Below are 20,259 nucleotides of genomic sequence, written 5' to 3' on the forward strand. Positions count from 1 at the left end.
GCAGCCCATCCCTGAATGGCATTCGACTGACTGGCATGTATTGAAGAGACAATCACATTTGAGTCATATATTGGCCAGACTATTAAATGATGAGAGATTTCATCCCGTGAAGGACATTAGTACATGGGTTGGATTTTTAATAATAATCCAGTACTTTTTCGGTCATGACCAACATATTTTTAACAAAATGATGGAAATTCAACTCAGATATTTAGCTTATCAGTCAAAACTTTTGGATTAATGGTCTTGTAAGATAGCCCCTGGACTTACTTGGAAGCATAGGCCACATTTGGGAACAGGGGAGTTATATGGTAGCATTTTCATCATTCCTCGCATGAAGAGGTGTTTCCTAACATCTCTATTACATGGCCTTGGCTCTTATTGTAATATCCTCTTCCACTAGTGGAATTTTATTTTAATCTCTCTTCACCCCTGTTATGTTTTGTCCCAAACCCTCAAACTATTAAATTCAACTATTCCTCAACCTTCTCTGAACCAGGTAATATAACCTTAATTGATCTAATCTCACAACATTATCCAGTTTTTGGATAATTTACTAGCCATCCTGCACTGTACTCCACCTCAGGACAGACACTGTCGAGCTGCGTTAAGGGTTTGGGTTCAAGACCCGCTCGAGATTTAAGCTAAAAAATCTAGGCTGATAGTCTGTTGCAGATCTCAAGAAGTTCGATCCCTCAAATTTACATTCAAAAATGACCTATCCATTAGTTTAAAAAATAGGTGGGGAATTATTCCAGTATACTGGCCAAACAGTATAACTAAACAGACTTATCTGATCATTATCACACTGTTACGTGCAGGAGCCTTTCATTGGCTATAGAACGCAATGGGGGATGTAATGAATGGAAGGTAATAGGCACTACATAAGTGAAAGATTTTCTTCTCTTTAAACAAGATTTTCGCAGAGCTACTCCAAGAGTTTTTCTTTTATAATCTCGCCATCAACTATAAAAACAAAATCCTTCAGGGGGGGCTGAAGTGTCACTTCGCACTAATGATTAAATACACATTAAATCATAATTCTATTTAAATTGAAGGTTAGAGAAGTGAATCCAAAAGAGTGACAAGAATTTCAACATTTGAGGCCTACCTTAAAGAAGCCCCATAATCCTCCTCCAGCACCACTTTGGTCATAGTGCGCAGACATCCTGGGGTCCTCAGTTTCCACTGGGAAAGTAATAGAGGAGCCACTTCCTGCAGGAGTAGGGGCCTGAATCACGGTACCTGGAACAACTCCTGACAACAATAAATAAAGAAATAAGTAACCAACACGGCTCTGTCCATATTTGGCAGAAACACGCCATAACAATAAAAGTTAAATAAAACACTTTACATTAATTAACATTTAGCATGTATACACATTTTTCTGACTTGCTGCTCCCTGACAATTACCACATGCATTTATATTTAGATATTATCTACCTATCTATATGTATATATCTATATGTGTCTATCTGTTTGTAGATATACATGCCTGACAGGGCAGGATGCAATGCTCAAAACATTGGAAACACATTAGTGGAGTGCTTTTTTATTAAAAAAAGACAACTACCTTTCTCTGATGTTGATTAACAAGCACTATTGTCAGCTTGCCAGCATAGCCAAAACCAACGTTTAAAATTGGAGTCAAAGAACCTGGAGGACACCACAAAATCCATGTTAGCTACAAGGGATTCTACAGGATGTGAAGACTAGTAGGAAAATTCTCCTGTTGGGCGGTCACGGTGGCGCAGCGGTAGAGTTGCTGCCTTACAGCGAATGCAGCTCCAGACAGGCGGGTTCGATCCTGACTACGGGCGCCGTCTGTACGGAGTTTGTACGTTCGCCCCAAGACCTGCATGGGTTTTCTCCAAGATCTTCGGTTTCCTCCCACACTCCAAAGACGTACAGGTTTGTAGGTTAATTGGCTTGGTAAATGTAAAAAATGTCCCTAGTGGGGGTAGGATAATAGTATTAATGTGCGGGGATCGCTTGTCGGCGCGGACCCGGTGGGCCGAAGGGCCTGTTTCCACGCTGTAATTCTAAACTAAACAGTAAAGTCGTGAGGCATCCTTACTATCTCCTTCTTCAACACAATGGCATTCTGCTGCTATAAATAACTGTTAGAATACTGATAGTGGTTCAAATGGTCTTTTTTTTATTTTAAGGTGCAAGAACAAGTTAAACTTGTGGTACAACGTGTGGTGAATATTGTTTAACAACTTAAGCTGTATAAAGGCATTTATACATAACTTTCTAAGTAAATGTAAGTCAGTTTCTATTTGCAGACATAACAATGAAATAAAACCACCACCTGTGACGGGTGCAGAAAAAATTGGCATCAATGGGGTTTGTGGAGATCTCCCAGCATGACCTCGAGTGATGTCGTAGTTTGCAGACATGGAGAAACCAGTGGTGGGTGGACCTGCTGGAGGTGTGGAAAATGCTGGACCAACAGGAGAGCCCATAGAAGGCATTGAAGGAGAAAAGCCATAAGGTGCAGCACCAGAATGAACAGCAGCTGGATGAATAGGGGATGCAACAGCAGTTAGGGGTGTAGAGGACCGAGCAGGTGGCAAGTGGGTTCTAGGATGAGGAGGTGTTGAAAAGACTTGGGGAGGCAAGGCTGAAATGGAGGTAGTAATGGGATTAGGTAAAGTGCTCGGTCGAACTGGACAGATAAGTCAAAAGGGAAACAAAAGGTGAAAAAAAAACATAATTAATGCAAATATTATTCACAGTATTAATGTCCACAATAATAATAGCTGTTTAGCAGATAAAAATATCAATACTGCAGAATCCATGGCACCATAAAGTAAAGAACAGGTCTGCACAACAACAAATTTCCATTCAGTATGATGCAGCTTTACATTAACAGAATTAGAAACATTTCATTTTAGAGTTCATGACTTTGAATAAATGTTCATCGTCATTTTTGAGTTTACTACAGACGCAAATTATTTGGCTGTGATTTAATAGTGGCAAATGGGAAACTTAGCCTCACATTGAATCTGTTCGATATATTCAAATCTTGTCATTTATTTTGTGAAGCTCCATGATGAATCTCAGTAACTTTGCTGATTAAAATTAAATACTCTGCAAATGGAAAGGCAGAAGGGAAAATCGGAAGTGTCAGTATTACAGTATAGGAAAGGGGATTACAGAGGCATGCGGCAGGAGCTGGCCAAAATTGACTGGAAGGAGGCCCTAGCAGGGAAGACGGTAGAACAGCAATGGCAGGTATTCCTGGGAATAATGCAGAGGTTGCAGGATCAATTTATCCCAAAGAGGCGGAAAGACTCTAAGGGGAGTAAGAGACACCTGTGGCTGACGAGGGAAGTCAAGGACAGCATAAAAATTAAGGAGAGGAAGTATAACATAGCAAAGAAGAGTGGGAAGACAGAGGATTGGGACTCTTTTAAAGAGCAACAAAAGTTAACTAAAAAGACAATACGGGGAGAAAAGATGAGGTACGAGGGTAAACTAGCCAATAATATAAAGGAGGATAGCAAAAGTTTTTTTAGGTACGTGAAGAGGAAAAAAATAGTCAAGGCAAATGTGGGTCCCTTGAAGACAGAAGCTGGGGAATTTATTATGGGGAACAAAGAAATGGCAGACGAGTTAAACCGTTACTTTGGATCTGTCTTCACTGAGGAAGATACACACAATCTCCCAAATGTTCTAGGGGCCGGAGAACCTAGGGTGATGGAGGAACTGAAGGTAATCCACATTAGGCAGGAAATGGTTTTGGGTAGACTGATGGGACTGAAGGCTGATAAATCCCCAGGGCCTGATGGTCTGCATCCCAGGGTACTTAAGGAGGTGGCTCTAGAAATCGTGGACGCATTGGTGATCATTTTCCAATGTTCTATAGATTCAGGATCAGTTCCTGTGGATTGGAGGATAGCAAATGTTATCCCACTTTTTAAGAAAGGAGGGAGAGAGAAAACGGGTAATTATAGACCAGTTAGTCTGACATCAGTGGTGGGGAAGATGCTGGAGTCAATTATAAAAGACGAAATTGCTGAGCATTTGGATAGCAGTAACAGGATCATTCTGAGTCAGCATGGATTTACGAAGGGGAAATCATGCTTGACAAATCTACTGGAATTTTTTGAGGATGTAACTAGGAAAATTGACAGGGGAGAGTCAGTGGATGTGGTGTACCTCGACTTTCAGAAAGCCTTCGACAAGGTCCCACATAGGAGATTAGTGGGCAAAATTAGAGCACATGGTATTGGGGGTAGGGTACTGACATGGATAGAAAATTGGTTGACAGACAGAAAGCAAAGAGTGGGGATAAATAGGTCCCTTTCGGAATGGCAGGCAGTGACCAATGGGGTACCGCAAGGTTCGGTGCTGGGACCCCAGCTATTTACGATATACATTAATGACTTAGATGAAGGGATTAAAAGTACCATTAGCAAATTTGCAGATGATACTAAGCTGGGGGGTAGTGTGAATTGTGAGGAAGATGCAATAAGGCTGCAGGGTGACTTGGACAGGTTGTGTGAATGGGCGGGATACATGGCAGATGCAGTTTAATGTAGATAAGTGTGAGGTTATTCACTTTGGAAGTAAGAATAGAAAGGCAGATTACTATCTGAATGGTGTCAAGTTAGGAAGCGGGGATGTTCAACGAGATCTGGGTGTCCTAGTGCATCAGTCACTGAAAGGAAGCATGCAGGTACAGCAGGCAGTGAAGAAAGCCAATGGAATGTTGGCCTTCATAACAAGAGGAGTTGAGTATAGGAGCAAAGAGGTCCTTCTACAGTTGTACCGGGCCCTGGTGAGACCGCACCTGGAGTACTGTGTGCAGTTTTGGTCTTCAAATTTGAGGAAGGATATTCTTGCTATTGAGGGCGTGCAGCGTAGGTTCACTAGGTTAATTCCCGGAATGGCGGGACTGTCGTTTGTTGAAAGGCTGGAGCAATTAGGCTTGTATACACTGGAATTTAGAAGGATGAGGGGGGATCTTATTGAAACATATAAGATAATTAGGAGATTGGACACATTAGAGGCAGGAAACATGTTCCCAATGTTGGGGGAGTCCAGTACAAGGGGCCACAGTTTAAGAATAAGGGGTAGGCCATTTAGAACGGAGATGAGGAAGAACTTTTTCAGTCAGAGAGTGGTGAAGGTGTGGAATTCTCTGCCTCAGAAGGCAGTGGAGGCCAGTTCGTTGGATGCTTTCAAGAGAGAGCTGGATAGAGCTCTTAAGGATAGCGGAGTGAGGGGGTATGGGGAGAAGGCAGGATCGGGGTACTGATTGAGAGTGATCAGCCATGATCGCATTGAATGGCGGTGCTGGCTCGAAGGGCAGAATGGCCTACTCCTGCACCTATTGTCTATTGTCTAATGTCTATTGTCGAGGAAATTTACAGTTCCATGTTTCTGAAAATTCACCAGATGTAGTAGGAAATTTTTGTTAAGCATAAAAGTGTCACGTCAAATTTTCAAAACCACACCTAAACAGCTTGATAAAAATAACTTATTCCAAGATGTTCATAAAGACACTGTGATCAATTATACTGATTTTCACCTGAAGCCATCTGCAATGTTCAATTTTCTTCTTGTCTTCCTTTCAGGATTTTTCCCTTCCAAATATTTAAATTCCCTTTTAAAATGCCAGTGCAGACGTTTTTACAACAAATTTAATTCAGAATGAACTACCTGTTACTACATGAAAACAATCAATTCAGCCTCCAACTTAGACAGCATTTAGCCTCAACACAAACTGATCCACTTAAGATATTTTGCCAGACCTTTATCCCACCTAAACCTGCACAGCTTCCCCCTTAATGTCTTTGACATAACTATAATCCAGTAGTAACAAGTTCCACATTCTCAGTACTCTGGGTAAAAGAGGTTTTGTTGAATTGTTTCAGGATAATCTTGTACTTTCGCCCTCTACTTTTAGACACAGCCATGAAAACAAAATCTACTTAACATATTTACACTCGTTACCTATTTTCTAACAGTTGACCATTTTTATTCCTGTTTACCTCTGTTGGAACTTAGAACAATAAAAATGTTTCCTTCGAACTCCGCTGTATTCTGATAAGGTCAATTACACAATGGCACATTATTCAGAAAACCCATAATCCAACTGATTAAGAAGTGTCAACCTAATTTTTCCCCAGAAAAACACCCAAAAACTTTTAGGTGCTACAAAAGCTGCAAAACATGTTTCCCCTTATAGATTGTTATAGCTTGATCCTTTCTATTTTATTAGGACTAATCTATTGATAAATATATCATCTAGAAATAGGTACCACACCACAAACTGAAATTTCAAGCAGCAATACCTGTTGAAATTGGAGGGTTGCTTGTTGTCATGGACGTATTTGGTGGTGGAGTGCTGGGAGGTGTTGTCTCAATCCCACTTTCCTCCATCATCTTTTGTTCTTTCGACCACAATAATACTGTAAGTAAATTATGGTTACATTTCACAACTTAAAACGAAATCTCAAGATTGCAGGTCAAGAAAGCCATTTGCCACTATTTTTCAACAAATGAGAGATGGCATATAATTGTAATTGATTTTATTAGCCAAGTATGAAAACAAAACAAGTATGTAAATCATACGAGGAATTTGATTTGCCATACAGTCATACCAAAAAAGCAAAACACACAACCACATAAACACTTTAACATAAACATCCATCACAGTGGCTCCTCCAAATTCCTCACTGTGATGGAAGGCAATAAAGTCTTGTCTTCTTTCCTCCCTTTTCTCCCGCGGGCGGGGGGGTCAAACCATCCGCAATCTGGGCAATTGAATCTCCCGCGGCCGGCGATCGAAGCTCCCGTGATCGGGGCGGTCGATGCTCCTGCAGCTTGGAACTCCTGAAGCCGGTCCCTAACCAGGGTCCGCGAGCACCACGATGTTAAGTCCACAGGCTTCTGCGGTTGGAGTTTCCAAGGTCGATCCCTGGCAAAAGGACTGCCAGCTCCGAGATGTTAAATCTGCAGGCACCCATGGTTGGAGCTCCCAAGGTCGATCCCCAGCAAGTGGCCGCCAGCTCCACAATGTTAAGTCGCAGTGCAGACGGAGACACAATAAGGAAAAAGATGCATCTCCGTCGAGGAAAGTGATAAAAAAATGTTTCCTCCAACCCCCCCCCCCCACATAATACAAAACTAAAGATACACTAGAACAACATTTAACGACAGACTAAAATACAAAGAAAGAGACGAGACAGACTGTTGGTGAGGCAACCATTGTACGGCGCCTGACCAGGGCATTACAAATATCAATCCAGAGATATTTGCAAAAGTATCCCATCAAACCTTACGCAATATATTAGGTTGAGGGACTGGGAGACCTTCATTAAATGAAATGGATAACAGGGTTTGAGAGTGGAAATAAAGGTAAACTGTCTCTAGAGGCATGAAGGCAATTGTTTGAATGGCGAATTTAGCATGACTGCTATAAAATTAGAGAATAAAAGCATTTATACCTGCAGGATATGGCGTGAGTCACCTGCTGGATGAAAAGGTGCTGGCTGCATTTTCAACAGTAAAACTAAATCAAATTTGATAAATTGATAATGAAATATGAAGAGACCCCAGGAAGAATGAGGAGATCATTTGAGAGCTTTCTCAAAATCCAGATAAATTGACCAACAGACCTCCCAACATTTGATTTTACAAATTCATAATTTTGATGTCACAAATTCAAAATTTTAAATCAAATTTCATAATATGGCATGTAATGCAACTTTTCAGCAAAAATAAAAGTATGCACACCAAATGCACATACGCATTGCGCTACATTCATATGTGAAAACAGTCCAACAGTCCGATTCTTGGACTACATGTACAATGTCAGGCCTATCATGAGTATATTCTGTTATTCATAGAAAGGTTATTGAACAGAAATACTTTTAACAACACAAATAAAAAATTGTTTTGTTTTGTTTTTTCTATTTTGCTTTTTCCTTACACATCCCAATTCTCTTGGTATTGAATAAAAGAACAATGGTCATAAAATGTATGACTAAGTTATGAAGAAAGAATTTCATTTAAAACTGCACATACCTAATTTCATTGAAGACATACTTGCTCCAGTGGTCTTCAACAGCAAATCGCAATGGTCCATGTCCCCCCACACCCCTCCCCTCACCGCTCCCCAACCCCCTCCCTTCCTTTCCCACCCCCACTCCCAAACCCCACTCCCCTTCCCTTCCTTCGCCCCCCACCCCCACTCCCCTCCCCCGACCCCCACCCCCCTCCCCCGACCCCCACCCCAACCAGCCCCCATTCCCTCTCAGCATCAACGGGTCTCACACTACTCGGCGAGGCCAGGCCCGGCGAGCAGCGCGGCACAACCGGGCACGGCGAGGCCCGAGTTTTGAGGAGCAATGGGAGGCAAAATCAGAATGGCGGAAATTAAATAGGAACGCAGAAACTTTCCGCCAAATTCGGAAGGGTTGGGAGGTCTAGACCAAAATACCTTTCTGTACGGCATGGTCTGTGACATCTTGAAACAATGGCCCTTCTGAACACTGAAGTACTTTCTGTCCTCCACCACCCATGCAAAAACACTGCAGGTTGTTATCAGCTTAACAGTCCTTTACTTTGTTTTATCGCATATCAAGAATAAAACCAAATACTTCTACCACAGCACTCACAGAATCGTACAGGAATCAGGAATCTTACTTCAGAGGATCACTGTTTACACCTCAGAATTAGTGTCCAAGCATCTTCACACCAAGACAGTTAATATCACTTCATTTAATAAGATTGAGCACTAAAAAGTATAAGAGTATTTCATGGAATCATCTTGAATCTAAAGAGATGTGTGTCTTCAGTTTTAATGTGCAGCTTACATATCATAATTTCACAAGTCACCGTTGTCTACGCTCATATATCACTTAAATAAAACTGAATAATTACTGGGTTTGATTTATTTGTGCAGGCAGGCTCTGGGTTCTATAAGGGATATGTTGCTGAATGCTCTCCATAAGCTGATTTCTCTGTAAATAAGTAAATGTTCTATAGTAAACCATATCATATTGCTCTGCATAGACCTGCTATAATTCTCATTTCAATGAATAATCAATCTAATAGTACTGCAATTAAATTAATGGAATTTTATCTTAATTAATGAAGACCATGAAATGTTTTATAATCATTAGCTTAATTTAGTTTGGAGATGCAGCACAGAAACAGGCGGCAACCAGCATTCCCCATACACTACACTATCCTACGCACTCGGGACAACCTTACTGAAGCCAATAAACCTACAAACCTGCACGTGGGAGGAAACCGGAGCACCCAGAGAAAACGTACACGGTCAGGAGGGGAAACACACAAACTCTGTACAGACAGCACCCATAGTCAGGATAGAACCCGGGTCTCTGGCACTGTAAGGCAGCAACTCTACTGCTGCGTCACTGTGCTGCCCTTAGCTTGAAAGGTTTGTTAGATTCCCATAAGGCAGGTCATTTGTAATGTGGGGAGCCCATGTACCTAGCTTCCCCGATGTTAAACTACAGTTAATTGTCTTTTATTAAAGTTTGGATAAGTTTGTGCAAATTTGAAAATGAAGATTAACCCTCTATCGACTGACTTATTCGACGTTGGATCAGGGTGGAAATCTCTGCAATTCGCATCCGGCACATTGTTCTGTTTGCAAGAGATGAAGCAAGTTCACCATGAAACCTGCTATAAACCCTGCATGGTGAGTAACTACAGTATTCATTACGAAATACTATGATCCTGCTAATAACGGAAAAGGAGACAATGGGCCTTGTTGGATGATTACCCATGTATACACTTTGACTCATCACCAGAACTGTCAAACAAGCAGCAAGCCAATGCTTGGCTTGTGATGAGAAGGGTGACCCCCATCACATCCTTCAGCTGGAGTCAATTCCATCATGCTGCGCATTATTCATTTCCTGTCATGTGTGTTTGCTGATAGAACATAGAATAGTACAGCACAAGAACAGGCCATTCAGCCAAAGATGTCTGTGCCAAACATGATGCCAAGACCAAGTGTCATCTGCCTGTTTATAATCTATATCCCTCCATTCTCCTGCATATCCACATGCCCACCCAAAAGTCTCTTAAATGCCACTATTGTATGCCTCTCCCAGCAATGTATTACGGACACTCACCACCCACCGTATGAAAAAAAACTTGCCCCACACATTTCCTCTAAATGATGCATGGTCAATCTTTCAGCCAGTTACACCACACTATGATGAGTTGACAATGACCCATACTGCGACAAGCATCAAATGCTACTGAAAAATCACTGGTTTGGTAAAAGATGCACTGATTCTGTCCAAGACTTGGTTTCCCAGCATAGGGAGCTATCCACAACCAAATGATGTCCAATGGCACATTCCAAGGTGCAGAGAGCAGTTCTGAACTACTATCGACCTCATTGGAGACCCTCAGTATCTTTGGTCAGACTTTACCGTCTTTATCTTGCACTAAATGTTTTTCCCTTTGTCATGTATCTGTACACTGTAGATGGCTCAAATGTAATCATGTATTGTCTTTCGCCGACTGGTTAGCATGCAACAAAAGCTTTTCACTGCCTCGGTACACGTGACAATAAACTAAACTCAATGGACTATATGTGGAAAGAAACACTGAAGCCTGTAGCAATTGTGGCAGCTACACTGTGAAGAAAAGCCTGAGTTTAGGGCCCTTCTGCCCTTGCAGAGATACCAGGCACTGTCTACTAACCTCTCTGTAGTTTATTAACTGGTTGTATCACTGCCTGGTTCAGCAACTCAAATTCCCCAGAATGAAGATCAGAAAATGTGGTGGACACAGCGCAGTGATACTGACCAATCATCAATTGAGGGGAATCAATTGGAGTCGCTGCCTCAAAAAAGCTGCCAGCATCATCAACGACCTACACCTCCAGAGCCACACACTTGTTTCACTCTACCATTGAGAAGAGTCTGAAAACCGTGAAGAACAGCTTCTTCCCACCATCCATCAAGCTCTTGAATACTGTAAAACACTAACTAAACTCTGAACAGTTTTTAATTACACCACAGAATTTGGGCTTTTTTGCACTCTTGTTGAGGTTATTAATTTATTTAATTTTTCAAAGCTTATTATGTTATCCGAGTAATGTGTTTACAAGCCTGATATCTGCTCCAAGAAAGAATTTCATTGTTCCGTTGTCGGTACATATGACAATTAAACACTCTTTATTCTCTTGTGTGGTTGGAAATGGAAAACTGATGTTGTGTTGACTTAACCTACTATTGCATGTGTTTGCAAAGATTTTCTTGGTGTGGTGACAAAGTCTCATATTGTACAACTGGATGTTTTATGATTGAAGGACATTTTTGGAAAGGGGGGAAAAAAATCACCTGTTGCAATGCACGGGTAAAGAGGGACTTTAGAAGAATTTGATGAATATGGCACTATAACACTCTACACTCCAAGGGAGGCAAGGAGGGACAGCTGGTAGAGCTGTTGCCTCAGCACCAGAGATCCAGGTTCGATCCTGACCTTGGGTGTTATCTTTGCACAGTTTGTACATTCTCCCTGTGCACACGGGTTTCCTCCCACATCCCAGACATGCAGGTTTGTAGGTTAATTGGCCTCTAAATTCCCCGCAGTGTAGGGAGTGGATGCAAAAATGGGAGACCATAGAACTAGTATGAATGGGTGATCAATGGTCAGCGTGGACTAGATGGGCCAAAGGGCATGCTTCCGTGCTATATTTCTAAACTACACAGCTGGATAGGCAAGTATTTGACATCTGAGAGAATAGGGTAAAAGTTTTAAACAGCTCTGCCAATTCATTATCGATATTCCCCACCACAGGTCGACTGCATCTAATAATATGTAATATCTGTGAAAGTATTGCCCATGCCCAACACACCTATGAGCATGGTGGCAAAAATGAGATTGTGGGAACATTACCATCCTCACATATCATTAGGTGCCAAACAATTGCCATTGTTTCACAGGCACTAGGATAAGTATTGCAATCTCTCACATCAATATCTCAACAGGTTACTGCACCATTGATTATTGTAGGTGTTCCAAAGTTGCCCATATCACATCAAACACATCGACACTGCCACGTCTCTGTGTGGTTAGGAGGGTGGGACGACTCATCCTTCTACATTGCTTGAAATCGGCAATATTTTGAACAGCATTCAATTATAAGATTTAAACAACCATTCCACACATAGATAACAGGCATAATAACATGCATCTCTTGAATGGCTTTTACGGATTCGGTGCATCTCGAAATGTTTCACAAAATAGCAGGATTTTTACAGCAGCTTTCAGAAATACTTTTTAATCAATGACGACTGCTGTGTTGAAAGTCCAGGAGCGAATTCGCGCACAACAGAAATGTGATATTAACAATATAAGCTATTATGTGATCCTACTAATTGGGACAAAAAACGACCCAAGGAGAGTGTAGCTCGGGTCTTCTTCCTGACAGTGTATGCCGCAAGTCAATGTACCAAGCCAAAGGTGGCACCTCCATGGGCCGGTCTGGAAGTATTAACCTGAAGTGCTGCACAGGGGTGGGGGGGGGGTGGGCTTGAACCCACAACCCTCAGAGACTGAGATGGAGGTCTAGGCAGAGGGAGGGCTGAGCGGAGGGGAGAGAGAGAGAGAGAGAGAGAGAGAGAGAGAGAGAGGGTGGGTGGCCGGGGCACCTGAGGTAACCTGGGACCGAATGCAGCCACCGCCGTCGTTGCCACGTCCCCTCGTCTGAAACCCCCCCGGGAAGAAGACATTCGGTTAGGAGTCCGAGGCCTTGGCCGATGGCCCTTTTCCCCCCCTCCCATCCCATCCCTTCACTCCAGCTGGACCCGGCGGCAGTGCCCTGGACACGGCCAAGGTGACCCACCCACCCACAGACAGAGCGGCCTCTTACCTTCTGCCTCCAGCCGCTGGGCCCCCGGCACACAAGATGGCCGCGTCACCACAGCAACGTCAGCGCCCGCCACGTCACCGGTCGGCACGCCGGCCGTCAGACGTCACCGCGCACAACGAGCGGCGACGGCGACGTCTTGAAGACCCAGAGGACAGGTGCAGGAGGATGAAGGGTGGTCTTATGGAAGTGTACAAAAACACCACAGCAGTAGATCGGGTAGATGCAGAGGCTCTTGCCCAGTGTAGGGGGAGGGGGATTGAGGACCAGAGGACACACACAGGTTTAAGGTGAGGCAAAAAGATTTAAGAGGAATCAGAGGGCTTACCTTTTCACACAACGCTGGGTGGTGGGCGAATGGAACAAGCTGAAGAAGGGTCTCGACCCGAAACGTCACCCATTCCTTCTCTCCTGAGATGCTGCCTGACCTGCTGAGTTACTCCAGCATTTTGTGAATAAATACCTTCGATTTGTACCACCATCTGCAGTTATTTTCTTACACTTAAGCTGCCAGAGGAGATAGTTGAGGGAGTTACTATACCAACATTTAAGAAACAATTAGACAGGCACAACATGGATAGTGTGTAAGAAGGAACTGCAGATGCTGGTTTAAACTGAAGATAGACACAAAAAGCTGGAGTAACTCAGCGGGACAGGCAGCATCTCTGGAGAGAACGAATGGGCGACGTTTCGGGTCGAGAACCTTCTAACCAATCTGAAGAAGGGTCTCCACCCGAAACGTCACCCATTCCTTCTCCAGGCACATGGATAGGACAGGTTTAGAGGGATATGGACCAAACCCGAGCAGGTGGGACCCATGTAGCTGAGACATGTTGGCCGGCGTGGGCAAGTTGGGCCGAAGGGCATGTTTCCACGCTGTATCACTCGACTAAGGTGTGAAAACGACAGATCAAAGCAGACGATGATAAGCAGGAGGACCGTAGAACTAGTGGAAGAACTAGGATGAGGGAGGGATGGAGAGAGGGGGAAAGAAAGGGTTACTTGGAGAAATCAATATTCTTACCGCTAGGTTGTAATAACGCCCAAGTTAAAGATCAAGTCTGAAGGGTCTCGAACCCGAAACATCACCCTTTCCTTCTCTCCAGAGATGCTGCTTGTCCCGCTGAGTTAGTCCAGCATTTTGTGTCCATCCTCAAGTTTATTGTCGTATGCACAATAAGAGTGAGGCACAGGAACAATGAAAAGACTTGCTTGCAGCAGCATCACAGGCACATAGACTCAAACACACAAAAACAAATTATGCACAAATTATACATAAATTAACACACGATTTTAAAAGATTGCAAAAGATACAAGACCTCAGACAAAAACATAATGAGAAAAAACACAATTCCATAGTAGTGCAAGAGGTGGGCTCGTGTTCTGCAGTCAAACTGGGGTGTCGGTCCAAGAATCTGATAGCTGTCAGTTCCTGAACCTGGTGGTGTGGGACTTCAGGCTTCTTTGAACAATAGTCATGTGATAAAAACATAGACCAAATGCACTTTCAAAAGTAATTTTTATTAAAAAGCTGGTGACAAACAATCTCTACGTAAAAAGTTGCAGATAATACTTAATGATTTAAAGCAGGATGAGAACCATTTAACATTGGAATTCAGTTGGAGTAAATGAGTTGGAATAATACACTTCCATAGTTATGGTTTATACTGGTCATGAGAAAAAACATAAATAATGTAATAAAGATGTTATTGCTCAGGTGAAAGAACCTATGTTCTCGGTGAGGCAGTATATATAACATGTCACAATCTAATCCAGATAATAGTGCAACAGCACATACAAATTAATGATACTGGCAGGACAAGATTTATTTTCTGTTCTATACAGTTTTAAGTCCATTAAACAAGTTACCACTTGTCAATCAGTTTAACCTGGTTTGCCTCTATGTACAATTTATTATACAATACACAGGATTAATAACATAGGCTCAGGATTCAATGTCCTAAAGAGAAAAAAAACATAACACTCATGAAACCAATCATTAATCTGAACATAGATTTAAATGCAAAAATAAGAGCATATATCACCAGAACACAGTGTAACAGCCTCCAATAATGCAGCTGGTTATTGGGAAAGTAAAAATAAAACAAAAGTAAACTACAATCACTACTAATTTTACAAATTTATTTGTGATGCACAAGACCAGCTTAAGCACAGCATTGTTTTTATTTTACAAGAAGCTCGCAGAGAAGAAACAGAAAATGGCTGTAGAAGCAATAAGCTCAAAGATATGTGGCGGCAAAGCATTGGAAGTCTCTATAGATGCTTGCATTTACAGTGTGCTTTTTAATCACTAAGAATCCATCAATGACTTGCACTTTGCTGTGACCACTCGCAGTCATCATTTGTTTCTTTTCCTTAGTTAAGTCAAAACTGTTCTATAAAAATATAAAGAACTAAAATACTTTTATGCTACCTACTTGAAGAAATGATTATCAATATGTATTAGAGTATTATTTATGTATACATGGAATGACTTACTTTAAAAGGCTTGTGGGAATTAAGGAATGGCATGTTATAAGATGGAGATGATTCAAAGGACCTTCTTTCTGAAAAATTGTTAAACAATTACATTCTTCACTAGCAATGTTTTTCATGAGGTGATTTATAAAATATTAGCATGAATGCCCAAAGACAGGAGTTTAATGTCAACCCTCAAAGACATCTAGAGAAAAAAAAAGGAATTTTGTAAAGGGAATTCTCTTTAGTTGTGTAGCGGCCTTCAACATTTCCCGCTCTTCATCTGTAACTCAGTTGAGCACTGGTCATCATCTAAATATGTCCAGAGGACCTGGTAAGGCATTGGCCAGACTCCCTCTGTTGTTGCCCCAGAGAGCTATTCAACTGGACTGTTCGCCATCTGTAAATCACTGTCATCTAATTCATTCATTGTCGTTCATTCTCTGTGATGTTGAAGGACTGCTTCGGACTGGCAACAAGTCGTAATGGCACGGAATGTGACTGTTCTTGGGCAGGTCATAAGGGCCAAAGGGAGTGTTTCCATTGCATGTTCCATGGACGAGACTCACAGTAGGTTCTAGAGCACAAAAATATAATAGTTAATGAGGAATGAAAAAGGGTCTCGACCCGAAATGTCACCCATTCCTTCTCTCCTGAGATGCTAACTAACCCGCTGAGTTACTCCAGCATTTTGTGATACCTTCATAGTTAATGATATAATTGTTAAAGTGTATCTGCAATAATTGTTTTACAGGACAGATGTTACAAACCATTCTCATTAGAGCAGAGGAAGTTAGGAGGTGTTATTTATTGGAGATATTTAAAATGATGGCTTAGATAGTATAATTTCAGAAAATGTTGACAATGATTGAAGGATTAATAACTAGAGGACACAGATTAAGATAATTGGCAAAACAAAACAGGGGTGAAAGTAAGATTTAAAATAATGACACAAAGGTCTGGAGTAACTCAGTGAGTCAGGCAGCATCCCTGGGGAACATGGATGGGTGACGTTTTGAGTTGGGATCCTTCTTTAGATTCAAGCTACCAAGTAAGATACGTAGCTTGTTTCACAAAACCAATATTTAAGATTTGGAAATCCTTAATGGCACTGAACAGCTCATGCCCTTGATGATATCAATCAGGATAATCCCCTGCTGAAGCAGTCTGATGAAGGGTCTCGACCCGAAAACAATCTGAAGAAGGGTCTCGACCCGAAACGTCACCCATTCCCTCTATCCAGAGATGCTGCCTATCCTGCTGAGTTACTCCAGCATTTTGTGTCTATCTTCAGTTTAAACTAGCATCTGCAATTCCTTCCTACACAAATCCCCTGCTGATATCGATAGAAAATAGTACAGGGCTCTATTCCTGTGAACTGTTCATTACTTAGATATTTTGCAAGTCAGAAATGCAGACTGCAGCAGCCAGAAATTCCATCTCACTGGTCTCCCACATGTTTGTCCATATGCACAAGTAGTCCATAAATTGGCATATGTAACCTGGGCAGGATCTTAGGCAATGTTGAAGTTTAGCCTTCTTTGCCATTCAACACAATCTCGGCTGACCATTTATCTTTATACCTTATTACACCTCTCACCCGATACCTCTTGACCAATTTTGTGTAAAGAAATTTAGCAGTCTCGTTGTTGAAGATATTCAGTTCAGAGCATTCTGTGGTAAAGAAATCCGCTGGTTTACCACACTTTGAGTGAAGACATTTCTCTTCATCAGAGTCCTAAATATCTGGTACTGTAATCTGAGACCTCTCATTCTAGACACGCCAGTCACGGAAAACAACCTCTTCTCATCCAGTCTGTTAGTATATTATCTGGTGATAATAACTAGTTTATAATCCTGGTATTATTGATCAGCATATTCACCGAGTGATGTTAACATAATATTCCCCAACAATGGTACTGTTCAGGATATTTGCAATGTGACATTGCAAAGGTGATACCACCTGGAATATTCCCCCAACTAATATTGATCAGAATATTGCCCAGTGGTGATATTGACTGAAATGCTGTCCAGGTAATATTGATCAGGAAATTCCTCTGGTGATATTGTGTTCCACGAGTGATATTAATCAGGATATTCCATTATAGTGGCATGAATCGGGATCTTCCCCTGGGGACATTGTTCAGAATATTTCGCCTGGTAATATTACCCAGTGGTGACAGTGACTGGAATATTCATCCATAGTGATATTGACCTACATCGGATACTTCCCAAACGGTGATATGGTCCTGGATACTCCCTAATGGTGATATTAGTCAGGATATCCCTTTGATGTGTGTATAAGACAATCTGTCTGGTGATTTAATTATCATCTAATAACCCAAAAAGTCAACTCAGCCTGGATTGAAGAGTAATCGCAATGACAGAAACTGCTGGAACACTCAGCAGGTTGAGCAACACAGATGCTGCTGACAAGCTGAATGTTTCCAGTATTTCCTGTTCTCGCTTCAAATTCCCAACATCTGCAGTTTTGTTTTGTTTTCACACACCAAAGAGTGATTAAAGTGATGCACGGTTCACTCAAGCAGGGAAGATGTGGGAAATGGCTGGGCTCTGCTTGCTTATAATTCTTGAGCAATTCCTCACCTTGATGGAAGGTCACCCACAAAACAGCTCTGTACGTAATCTTAAGAATGTTTCTTTGATCGAGCAATATAATGTAGTTCATCGTCATTAAAAGAGGAGAGATTATATCAAACATACCAACTTCGTAGACATTTTTATTAGCTGATGTGGAGTTGCCAATCTCAGCGTACGGTGAATCTCGGCGAGCTGGAGACTTCATCTCCACGTAGCCGCACTCTGAATTTTTGGACGTAAATATTGGTGGATCCTTGATGGTGGCATATGGGTTCTCAGTACTGTTGAGTGAGCAAGTGCTGGCACTAAAGCCTGAAGTTTTCACCAGATCTGTGGGTGTGAAAACAAATCACACATTAAAAATAAAAAGAGAGTTAAATTAAAAAAATATACCCAAAGATGATAATTTATCCTGCAAGGCTTGCTAATAGATGTTTATGCTGCACAGGGAAATTATATTTACTCTTTGGCTGTTGGATGCTTCAGAGAACTTTCACATTCCTTTGGGAATACTTGGGATTTAAGCTCATTTCCCCTCGGTAGTAATATTTCTCCCTCCCTCTCTTCCCCTCACCATCCCCCACCCCCATTTTTACCAAAACAAAATTAGTTTGTAAATTAAAAGATGCAGGTGGTTAGATCCTCCAGTCTATTTAATTTCTCTATGGTCTTTTCACCACTTTCTCACTCAATATTTTGGTATTATACCTTTACACACACTTCACAATATTCAACATTTAACTCTTCTCCAATTTATTCTTCTGACGAAAGATTATCAAACAGAAACATTAACTCTTGTTTTTCTCTCTTTTCTGATAATGACTGATCTGCTGAATAATTCTAGAAGTCGATTTTCATTCATTGTTTAACTATACAGAATCCTACAACATAGAAAGAGGCTTTTTTGGCCTATCCTCCTGGTGCCAACTATTTGAAACTCTAAACATCTCCACTCCTGAATGTTCCTTCCCCAATAGCAGTCCAGAGGTTTCTTAATCAGGGAAGCACAATGGTGCAGTGGTAGAGTTGCTGCCTTACAGCACCACAGACCTGGGTTTGATCCTGACTACGGGTGCTATCTGTACGGAGTTGTACATTCTCTGTATGACCACATGGGTTTTCTCTGGGTGCTCCAGTTTCCTCCCACACTCCAAAGATGTACAGGTTTGCAGGTTAATTACCTTCTGTAAATTGTAAATTGTCCCTAGTGTTGTCCCTTGTAAATTGTCCCTATCTTATAGAGACATATAAAATTATAAAAGAACTGGACAAGTTAGATGCAGGAAAAATGTTCCCAATGTTGGGGGAGTCCAGAACCAGGGGTCACAGTCTTAGAATAAAGGGGAGACCAGTTAAAACTGAGGTGAGAAGGAACTTTTTCACCCAGAGAGTTGTGAATTTGTGGAATTCTCTGCCACAGAGGGCAGTGGAGGCTAAATCACTGGATGAATTTAAGAGAGAGTTAGATGGAGCTCTGGGGGCTAGTGGAATCAAGGGATATGGGGAGAGGTTGGGCCCAGGTTACTGATTGTGGATGATCAGCCATGATCACAATGAATGGCGGTGCTGGCTCGAGTGGCCTCCTGCACCTATTTTCTATGTTTCTATGTTAGTGTTTAGGATAGTGCTAGCATATGGGGTGATTGCAGGGTTGACATGAACTCAGTGGGCCGAAGGGCCTGTTAGCACATTTTAAGTCGAAAGGTCTTTTTTCAGATACTTTTGATGTTATTATTAAAGTTAATCTTATTTATCCAGGATTTCCAGAGTTAAGTTCTCCATTCTAAACTAGGGATTCAAATTGTGATGAGTGGCATTTGGTTGGCTGATTGTCAATTGGAACGAAAATGGGCACAGAAAATTGTTAATTGATCCCACTGAATTATTTAATAACTGAATTAACAGTGGTGGGTAAAAGTTGCAAATGTATATCTGACTCCACCACCATGACTTAAGATGATTAAAAGTTCATGTATTTATGCAGACACGGTCTCTGGTAAACTGGTGCTTCCTGCACCATGGTTACAGTGCACACTGATTCACTGTTGTTATCCACCATGGCTTTGATGGCAGCACCTCCCAAACCCACAGTCTCTCTCACTTAGAAGGACAAGTCCATCAGGCATATGGGAAAACCACCAAACAAAATTTCCCCTCATGTTGCACACCTAGAAATGAGTGGCTGTTCTTCTATTGATGTGAATTTTTGCAGTCACTGTCTCTACTGCACCATAGGAGCAGTTTTTGAGTCAATAGACAATAGACAATAGACAATAGGTGCAGGAGTAGGCCATTCAGCC

The 20,259-nt window shown here is 41.8% G+C and overlaps 2 protein-coding genes across 3 annotated transcripts in view; both read right to left on the reverse strand.

The window, feature by feature from the left end:
• prrc1 (proline-rich coiled-coil 1) overlaps nucleotides 1–12,925 on the reverse strand; it is a 33,245-nt gene extending 20,320 nt beyond the window's left edge. The window contains exons 1-4 of one of the 2 annotated variants that reach the window (XM_078395533.1): nucleotides 12,884–12,925; nucleotides 6,309–6,425; nucleotides 2,315–2,521; nucleotides 1,112–1,257 (exon numbers count right to left, since the gene is read on the reverse strand). In XM_078395533.1, coding sequence (XP_078251659.1) covers nucleotides 1,112–1,257; nucleotides 2,315–2,521; nucleotides 6,309–6,399 — 444 coding nt within the window. In that variant the 5' untranslated portion in view covers nucleotides 6,400–6,425; nucleotides 12,884–12,925. Of the gene's footprint in view, nucleotides 1–1,111; nucleotides 1,258–2,314; nucleotides 2,672–6,308; nucleotides 6,426–12,883 lie in introns of both variants that reach the window. The other variant, XM_078395528.1, reaches the window with a different exon arrangement.
• A 1,461-nt stretch (nucleotides 12,926–14,386) lies between these two features.
• Nucleotides 14,387–20,259, reverse strand: part of megf10 (multiple EGF-like-domains 10) — a 158,269-nt gene continuing 152,396 nt past the window's right edge. Inside the window, exons 24-25 of the mRNA XM_078395540.1 lie at nucleotides 18,083–18,289; nucleotides 14,387–15,935 (exon numbers count right to left, since the gene is read on the reverse strand). Coding sequence (XP_078251666.1) covers nucleotides 15,781–15,935; nucleotides 18,083–18,289 — 362 coding nt within the window. The 3' untranslated portion in view covers nucleotides 14,387–15,780. The remainder of the gene's footprint in view (nucleotides 15,936–18,082; nucleotides 18,290–20,259) is intronic.

Source organism: Rhinoraja longicauda, chromosome 3, assembly GCF_053455715.1.
Source record: "Rhinoraja longicauda isolate Sanriku21f chromosome 3, sRhiLon1.1, whole genome shotgun sequence".
In the NCBI taxonomy this organism is placed as follows: domain Eukaryota; kingdom Metazoa; phylum Chordata; class Chondrichthyes; order Rajiformes; family Arhynchobatidae; genus Rhinoraja; species Rhinoraja longicauda.